Genomic DNA, 9,642 nt, shown 5'->3' on the forward strand with positions numbered 1-9,642 from the left:
CAGCTTAATTTTTCGAACCGTGTCCACTTCGATGTGTCTCACAGGTTTAGAAAAAATTTTGATCAAACAACGCGCCAGTCTCTCAGCAACTTCTCAGACAAAGGAATTCCGACGAGGGGCTGGACGACTCCTCCCACAAGGAGTGCTCACAGGCGAATGACGTCACCGACAGGCGTGAAAAAACTCACGCATGCGCACGAGGGTTCAAGCATGTCTGACGTAAAAACATATGAATGAAATCCATATAGTTTTTGAAAAAAATAAAAAGGACCGCTACTTTATTGACAGCCCTCGTATAAAGTTATTCTTTTCTAGATTTATTCTTTTTTGTGGCACTCTCATCACTCCAACAAATAATAAGAGGAATAAGCAGAACAATAAGGTGTTGTTCAGCATGTTAGCATTAGAGATGTAACAGATTATGTATGGTAACGCTTCCTCGACAGTTCTGGAATCGCAGAGCGCACCGAGTGGCAACTGTGCGTTTCTTCTACGTATTCCAGATGATTACACTCCCTTGTACACTTTGTAGAGGTTTGTGTATGTTTCTCTCTCTCTCTCAATATCCTGACCACAGCTCAGCGTGTGCTTCTGTATCCCTCCCTCCCTCCATCCTCCTCTCCTCCTTTTTGCTCCTCTGCTTTCTGTTCCGCTCACTTTTCCCTTCGGTTATCGACTCTCCACCCTTTTAATTGTTTTGCTCATCCTGTGATTTTGTTTCTTTCGACATACGTGTGTGACATGTCCATCTCTTTTTCTTTTGCATTGCTTCACACTCTCACCTTTACTCTCACTTTTCATCCCTTATTCCACCTGGATGGATCACATCCTTATGGTTGAATACAAACACATCTTTGTCTCCCTTTTAAATTTGTACCTTTTCACAAAATGTTCAACCTGCACATGCTTTTTTGGTTCTGATTCCCTTTGTTGTTCTATTTCTGTGCTCTTGCACTATTTTGGGCTTCTTCTTTTACCCCTTTCTTTTTCTCCCTTGTCCAACTTTTTTAAAATGGGTTCACTCCTCTCATTTTCATGCCTTTCTCTCTGAACCTTTCTTCCATCTCTCCTCTCCTGATCCTGCCTTCACCACATTCTCACTTAACATTCTCTCTCGTTCCTTCTCTTCTCCTTTGGCATCTCTGTTCCCTTCAACCATTTACCATCACCGCTTCCTTCAATACTTTTGTCCACACCCCTCCCCCCTGCAGGACGATAAGGAAATCGACCTGGAGCACCTACACCGCCGGGTTAACAGCTTGTGCACAGAGGATGAAAGCCCCCACAAGCAGTTCTCCACCTCTTCCGTCGATTTAACGCCCCTTGACATGGATGCGCTGCCAGCTGCACGCCAGGCACTGGAGCAGATCAGTGATTTCCGTAACACCCACATCACCACTACCACCTTCATCCCTGAGCAGATCCAGACCCTCAGCCGCAGCCTCTCTGCCAAAGCCGCCGCAGGATTTTCCGCTGGTTTCGGCGGTGGCGGAAGCGGCCTCGGGGACCACCGGACTGGCGGAGTGGGTCCTTTCAGGCAGAGGGCCCCAAACGGTGGCTTTTTCCGCAGCCCCATTAAAACAATGTCCTCTATTCCCTACCAGCCCACCGGACCAGGGCCCAACTTTGGATACGGCAATGATCCAGATAGAGGTACCTCCATATGAGGAAAGGAGTGATAGGGGTAGTTTCAAGGGGAGGAGGTGAGTTTGTTATAGCAGTGTGGGGTGTGTGTGTGTGTGGGGGGGGGGGGGTCACAGGAGGAAAAACAAACTTAGCTAAAACAGAAGAAGGTAAAAATCTGTGTACATAGGACCCTTTATGTTTTCACTTCCTGCAAGGGGCGTCCAGTATGTATGTGGAGAAGATGAATAAGGTGGAGGCCTGTTGGGGCGTCATGTATGAGGTGCAAAAGGCAATTGAGAAAGGGGAGGTGCTTGAATCTTTGCTTTATTGTTGTTGTTCTTGTGGTTGTTTTGGGATTATTTGGGGGATGTGTGAAGGTTTGTTATTTTAATTACCGTTTGTTTTGTAACATGAGGACTGCCTTGTGTAATGTAATGACCTGATTCCAACAACTGACTTAACCCCACCTCAAAGGTTTTGGCACCACTTCTGTAGTGAGAGTGCACTCCCGGGGCTGCCACTGTTGGAAGACGCCTAGGCCTCTTTAGCCATCACACCAACCCAAGAGACCAATAATCAATTCTGCAACAGGATTTCTAAAGACGTACCTGAGGAACAGTTTTGACGGGAGCCCCTGCAGTGTGTTCAGCAGTCCATCATAGTTTCTAAAAAAGGCATCACCTCAGTGATTAATTAAAGAATCAGCCACAACTTCCCGAGTTTTACCCTGCCTTTTCACTATCTTGGAGTCCAGTTTTCTCTCTTTGGTGTTGTTCCACCAGTGTGATTCTAAATGTATAACCCTGTCCGCAACAGTGTCCATGCAGTGGCCTGATCAGACATACAACTTAACGCAAGCCAACACCTGATCGGTGCGTTGGTATGAAAACCGGTCAAACGCCATGACAGTGCAACGATAGGACACTACAGATGCGCTACTTGGCATGTCGATGTCAAACTGTTTCTGCCATTTTGGGGGGGGGGGGGTGCATCAGCTTGAAACTGTTTTCACCATTTGATGCACAGGGAAGACTTTGCTGATCCCACTGCACTGTACCAGTGCCCACAGACCTGTAAGTGATTGTATGTAGCTCTGACATTTTCTTTTCTCACCTGTACTGTGCTATCTGCTTTTCAAATTGAGGTGAGCTCAGTCTAGTTATAAAGGGATGATTTTAAAAAAGAACTTAAAAGGGAAAACTAAAAGACAAAAAAAAAAAGACTTCAAAGCCTCTGCTTATTATATGTCCTTTATTAAATTTTGTTTTTGAAAAATAGATTTTAATGCGTGGAATGAGTTTTGGTCAGGAAGTACAAAAAATAACATTGTTCTGAGCTGTCTACTTGTTTTTTCCTCTCAGCAAACTGAAACCTGCTAAATAAGTGCTGTAGTTTGGTTTTACATCACTGAGTCATTGATTTGTCTTCATTTTGGATCATTTTAGTGCTGCCATTACACAGATGTTTAAAAGATCAGTGCTCATTCTATAAGGTTGTGTCATGTCGAAGTTTGTTAATCACTGCTATGAGGTGTTGGTGAAATGAAGTTCATTTTGTTTTGACAAGAAGCCATCACATCATCAATACAGGCCTTATAAGTCCTTTTAATGTCAGTGGAACCCAAAAAATGTGACAGGAAACATTCAACAACAGCCAGTCCATGGTTGCCATGGGAATGTCACAAAGCATCAACAGCCATCAGAACCCAATGGCTGCCTTTATACGAGTCGGAAATATAGTTCATATCTGTAATGTTAGTGGTACTGTTTATATGACTTTTTGTTTTGTTTTTCAAGTGCCATTTAATTCAAGGGAAATCCTTAAGGTAGGGAATGGAACACGACACTAAAATCATTAAAGGAATATTTTGTAGATTTGGTGATGGGGTTGCAAATGGAACCAAACCTTTTTCACTAACACTGTATTAATAACTGATAGTTAGCTCTTTAGAAGAAGTATTTCAGTTTATCGTTAAGAACTAAACAGCAAAATGTTGTATGTAGAGAACTCAGTCGAGTCAGTGTTTTAAAGCAGGCATTCTAAGGCATTTTAAAGCAAGCATTCTAAGGCATTCTTTTCGTATATTATGCTACAGTATTGAATAAGACAGACATTTAAAGTTCTTTTTAATTTAGTATAAATGACAGAGACATTATAAAAATGTATATTTTACATGTCGATGCTATTTTTGTTGAACAGAAAGAGAAGAGAGTATATCATGATGAGCTTTAGTGTTGAGTTTAGTGCTCACATGACTTCATTGGTTGCCCATGATCATCAAAAACACAGAAACACAAATGTTTTGCTTTTATCCTGTCATCCTGAGTTGATTATAATTTACTGGCTAAGTAACAAAATGTGGCAAGTTAATTAAAAACAAAGCATGCATAAACTTGCTTTTACGTTAGCTGTTAACATTTTTAATTTCATACATAGAACTACAAGGTTGGCTTGATAATTTTCAAAAATTTATGATGTACAGTATTTAATATAGGCCTATTTTGTTGTATGTGTTGCATATTATTCAAAAACTGAACAAACTGGGGCCTCTGTTCCAAGTGGCAAAGCTTTCTGTGTATAATTTGTCTAATAAACAGGTTTTCTACAGTGGGATGGTATTTGGTGTGTTTGCTAAGACAACCAATTTACAATTAGCAATTTAGAGAGATTTAATTCAAATGACGGATTTATTTGACATCTTTAAATGCTACAATGTTGGATTTCATGTCTTGTGGTGAGGTTGCAGAATGCATTATGCCATCACTGGTTGTGATTTTGTTTCCCTTCACATTTTTGCTTCTTTGGCATGAGGATTCATGCTAAGGAATGGGCTTATGGAATCTCAGACTTTTTAGCCTGTACTAGCACCGAGTATACTGCATATAGGGGAGCAACCACTGATTAATCTTCTTTTTCTTCAGTCTTCTGGCCATGCTGCAAATATGAGAGATAGAGTAAGTATGTGCCTTTTGGGCTACTGTACCAACACGGTGCCTTCAAGAGTGGGTTCAGTACCATGTAGACATGCAGGGTTCATTCTAAGCTTATGAAAACACGTTGATTAGTTGCACTAAGCACTGATGAACAGATGTTTTGAATGCTACACTGCATCTAGAAAGTATTCACAGTGCTTCTGTTTTCCACATTTTTTTTTATGTTACAGCCTTATTCCAAAATGGATAAAATATTTTTTTTCCTCAAAATTCTACACACAGTATCCCATAAAGACAGTGAAAAGTGTTTTTGAGGTTTTTGCAAATTTATAAAAAATTTAAGAAACTAAGAAATCACATGTACGTAAGTATTCACAGCTTTTGCCATGAAACTCAAAATTGAGCTCAGGTGCATCCTGTTTCCACTGATCATCCTTGAGATGTTTCTTTAGCTTAATTGAAGTCCATCTGGGGTAAATTCAGTTGATTGGACATGATTTGGAAAGACACACACCTGTCTACATATAAGATCCCACAGTTGACAGTGCATGTCAGAGCACAAACCAAGCATGAAGTCAAAGGAATTGTCTGTAGAACTCTGAGGATTGTCTCGAGGCACAAATCTGGGGAAGGGTACAGAAACATTTCTGCTGCTTTGAAGGTCCCAATGACTACAGTGGCCTCCATCATCTGTAAACAGAAGAAGTTCAGATCCACCAGGATTCTTCCTAGAGCTGGCCAACCATCTAAACTAAGCCACTGGGGGAGCAGGGCCTTAGTCAGGGAAGTGACCAAGACCCTGATGGTCACACTGTCAGCGCTCCAGTATTCCTCTGTAGAGAGAGGAGAACCTTCCAGAAGGACAACCATCTCTGCACCAATCCCTCAATCAGGACTGTATGGTAGAGTGGCCTGTTGGAAGCCACTCCTTAGTAAAAGGCACATGGCAGCCCACCTGGAGTTTGCCAAAAGGCACCCGAAGGCCTCTCAGACCATGAGAAACAAAATTCTCTGGTCTGATGAGACAAAGATCGAACTCTTTGGTATGAATGTCAGGTATCATGTTTGGAGGAAATCAGGCACATCCCTAAAGTGAAGATGGTGGTGGCAGCATCATGCTGTGGGGAAGTTTTTCAGCAGCAGGAACTGGGAGCCGAGTCAGAATTGAGGGAAAGATGATTGCAGCAACGTACAGAGACATCCTGAATGAAAACCTGCTCCAGAGCACTTTTGACCTCAGACTGGGGTGATGGTTCATCTTTCAGCAGGACAATGACTCTTAGCAGACAGCCAAAATATCAAAGAAGTGGCTTCGGGACAACTCTGTGAATGTCCTTGAGTGGCCCAGCCAGAGCCCAGACCTGAATCTGATTGAACATCTCTGGAGAGATCTGAAAATGGCTGTGCACCTACGCCCCCCATCCAACCTGATGGAGCTTGAGAGGTGCTGCAAAGAGGAATGAGCAAAACTACCCAAAGATGGGTGCATCAAGCTTGTGGCATCATATTGAAGAACACTTGAGACTGTAATTGCTGCTGAAGGTGCATCAACAAAGTATTGAGCAAAGGGTGTGAATACTTACGTACGCGTGAATTCTTAGTTCTTTGTTTTTAATAAATTTCCAAAAAAAAAACTGTCATTATGGGCTGCTATGAGTAGAATATTGAGGGAAAAATAAATTTACTCCATTATGGAAAACGGCTGTAACAAAACAAAATGTGGAAAAAGTGAAGCACTGTGAATACTTTCCAGATGCACCGTATATTCTATTTCTGCTCTAGATCCAACACACTGTCAAAATGTGAAATTTGTTGATCAAACAACTCAGTTAGATGGTAAGAGTGGTAGCTCAAAGTTGAACCAGAAATATGTTCACTGTAAACACAGCATGGCTTTTACAATCAAACTATTGGTAAAGATTAGCATTGATCATTATGTTTTTTTATATTCACTCAAAAATATCTAAAGTGGGAGAACCATATTTTTCTTGATTTCAGTGAGTAGAATGTTTAAAGAAAATTATGACAATCCTACAAACATAAATATGCAAATATTCATTATCTTCTTCTTAGGGATTAGGATTTTTTTTTTTTTCTTGGTTCAGAAATGATTTTTTTTTTTTTTGAAGAACTAGAAAAACTAAATTGAACATTTCCTTCAGAAAATGAAATGAATGATGAATAATATGCTAAAAAACATGAAATGAAACAATTATTACATCCGCCAAGGACATAATAAAATCATCTGCATTTATTTGCTGTTAGTAGGATTACGTCAAAACTACTGCATTGATTTTGATGACATTTTCACCACAGATACATATTAGGCCATGGACGAATCCATTAAATTTTGGAGGTGATCTGGTTCCAGATTCTGGATCAAGATTTCCTTTTATATAGGTTTTGAAGGATTTCTTCAGAATTCTCACCAACTTTGCACCACAGATAAATATTAGGGCATGAAGACTCCACTGAATTTTGGAGGTGATCCAAATCCAGATTCTGGATCAAGATTTCCTTTGATTACACTTTGAAGGATTACTTCAAAACTACTTAACATATTCTGACCAAATTTGCACCACAGATAGATATTCGGGCATGGAAGACACCACTGAATTTTGGAGGTGATCCGGTGTCGCAGACCAAACGGTCCCCTCTAAAAATTGGTCTGCCCTGCTTAACTGCACATGCTTCATTTTGGACCACAGCAGCACACCCAAAGTGATCAAAGGGAATAATGTGATTATTAACCATCAGATGACAAGGTAAAGGTGCACTGACACTAACTGCATGCACTTGCACACACATTGTCATGATGATCCCCACCCGCTGTGATCCCAGCTGGATGCTGTGCTTTGTTCCACCTCCTGCCACATGCTCTGTGCTGGACACTGCGTATATAAAATAATTATTTTGTAGCGATTAATCATATTTCTCTGCAAGTTGTCTTTTGAAAGTGGCTGTAATCACTTCCAGAATCACAGAGGACCACTCCAGCAACTCCATTCGCGCGCGCTCTGAATGAGCTGGAGAAAGCATTTTGAGCCGTATAAAAAGTTAATTATATGTCATGTTTACATTATTATGGCTTGGTAAAACAGTTGCATTTTCTTTCCTTCTTGTGTGCAGCTGTTAAAGTATGTTTATGATAAATTTAACATCTCCTTATAATCACTCAGACGAGCTGCGCTCTGATGCGATCCACTGACGCAGTCACTCGCTCTGTTCATTTCTTCTTTACTCCACTTGACGAGCTGCACGTTGTGCTGGCGAGCAGATCATGCTACGTTGCACAACATTTATATGTGAAGGATTTTTTGAACATTTCAAAATTCTCTTTGTGCAGTTGCACGCACCGGTGCCCCTCTCACGTTCAGTCTGCACCCATTAAAGACAAGTTTAGTCTCCTGCACGACACAGGTCGTGCAAGTGTGTGAATCAGTGTCAGTGCACCTTAAAACCTCTTAAATCATTCTAAAGTCAGTTTTAAGCAGAAACAAGGCCATTTTAAACAGAAAACAAGGCAATAATTGGTGAGTCGTTACTGACACTCTGAAATGACAGAGGCGCAGTGAACGCAGCAGCAGCTGCTGTGCTCTGTGATCAGTCTGCCGTCTTTTATTACGAAATAATGCTGAATTTATGTGGAAATGATTGTTGTACAAAAAGCTTCAGAAATCTGTCGCTGAGATAGATAATTACTGGAGTGCAGTTTTAAGCAGAAATGAGGTGATAATGGTGAAAAGCTGGTGACGCTCAGCAGTGACGCATGCACAGTGAAGGTAGGCAGATCGATTTTGATTGTATTTTCCAGAGTAAAATATAAGTCATGTTTTGTTTTTTACTCATTTGGGAGGCCCGTCCAACTTTATACCCAAAAAATGACTGTTATTCAATAATAATAATAATGACAGTAAAGCCTAGTGTCCAGATGCTCCAGTCAGCTTGCAGAAATGCTCCAGATAAAATTTGGGAAGCAATGTATCCAAAGCCACAAAAAGGAAGGAGATTAATCTGGCAGTGACTTTGCCATTGGTGACATCTATTCAATGGATGAAATATTTCACCGCCTGCTTGCTGCACTGCCGCCGTGAGTTTTAGGATAACAGATTGGGGTACAGATCTGCATCAGTGTTCGTTACAATCTAATGCCGTCTTCTTGCAGCACGGTTCCCACGACATTGCAAATGGCTGGTTAGCTGCCACAAGCTTACCAGTGACTCGGTCGAGTCCCTGATGATTTCTATCGCCGTTGACATTTTGAACAATCCAAAGTTTGTTCCCAGTGATCCCGAAACTCCAGTTGATGGCAAGATATTCCAGGATGACCATGTATGCTTGCCGATTGGTTGCAGCAGGGTTGGTGATTATCTCATGAGTTTTGGCCATATTTGATACCGGAAGCCAACTGCAGCCCTAACAGGATGCATGTGGACAGGGGGTTTAAACTGCTTTATATCAGAGTTTCACAGGAATCAAGCAAAACAAAACAAACTTGTATAATAAAAGAATAAAGTAAGTCCTTTTGGCTGCTCCCGTGTTTTTCACTCGGGATTACCACAGCAGAATCCAAGTTGGAGCTGCATGTTGAATGGGCACAAGTTTTATGCTGGATGCCCTTCCTGACGCAACTTCACATGACATGGAGACTGTGGCATGTGTTGGCGTTTGAACCGGGAACCTTCCACACTGTAACCAGTAAGAAGTACACTTTAATAATGCACAAAATCCCAAATTAATGGGCTGATATACAAAAAAAGTGTGACTTATACTCATGTGCGACTTATATATGGTTCTTCCTCATCAAGAGGCCTTTTTTAACAGATGCTACTTATACTCCAGTGTGACTTATACTATGGAAATTTACTTTTGAAAATGATTCACTGAACAATGGTGATTCCTGGATCTGAACATTATTCCCTGTTTGGAATGCTTGAAAAAAAAAACAATTGTTTTCAGGAAAAAAAAAAAATCTTCACTGTAAAAAAGTCTTGATGAAGCATTTATTTCAGAAATAAATTGAGTAGTTCAGAATGCTAAAAACATTACAACAGTTGCATTATTTTTAATTACTTTTGTAAAT

The 9,642-nt window shown here is 40.8% G+C and overlaps 1 protein-coding gene across 3 annotated transcripts in view; it reads left to right on the forward strand.

The window, feature by feature from the left end:
• The window catches only part of grid2 (glutamate receptor, ionotropic, delta 2), a 2,248,146-nt gene extending 2,244,791 nt beyond the window's left edge, over positions 1-3,355 (forward strand). The window contains exon 17 of one of the 3 annotated variants that reach the window (XR_004560786.1): positions 1,212-1,347. Coding sequence is in view for 2 of the 3 variants with exons in the window: in XM_034170483.1 (XP_034026374.1) it covers positions 1,212-1,667 (456 nt within the window). In the remaining variant the exon portion in view is untranslated. Of the gene's footprint in view, positions 1-1,211 lie in introns of all 3 variants that reach the window. The other 2 variants (XM_034170483.1, XM_034170484.1) reach the window with 2 other exon arrangements.
• The last annotated feature ends 6,287 nt before the right edge of the window (positions 3,356-9,642 follow it).

The sequence above is a fragment of the Thalassophryne amazonica genome, chromosome 5 (genome assembly GCF_902500255.1).
Source record: "Thalassophryne amazonica chromosome 5, fThaAma1.1, whole genome shotgun sequence".
Taxonomy (NCBI): domain Eukaryota; kingdom Metazoa; phylum Chordata; class Actinopteri; order Batrachoidiformes; family Batrachoididae; genus Thalassophryne; species Thalassophryne amazonica.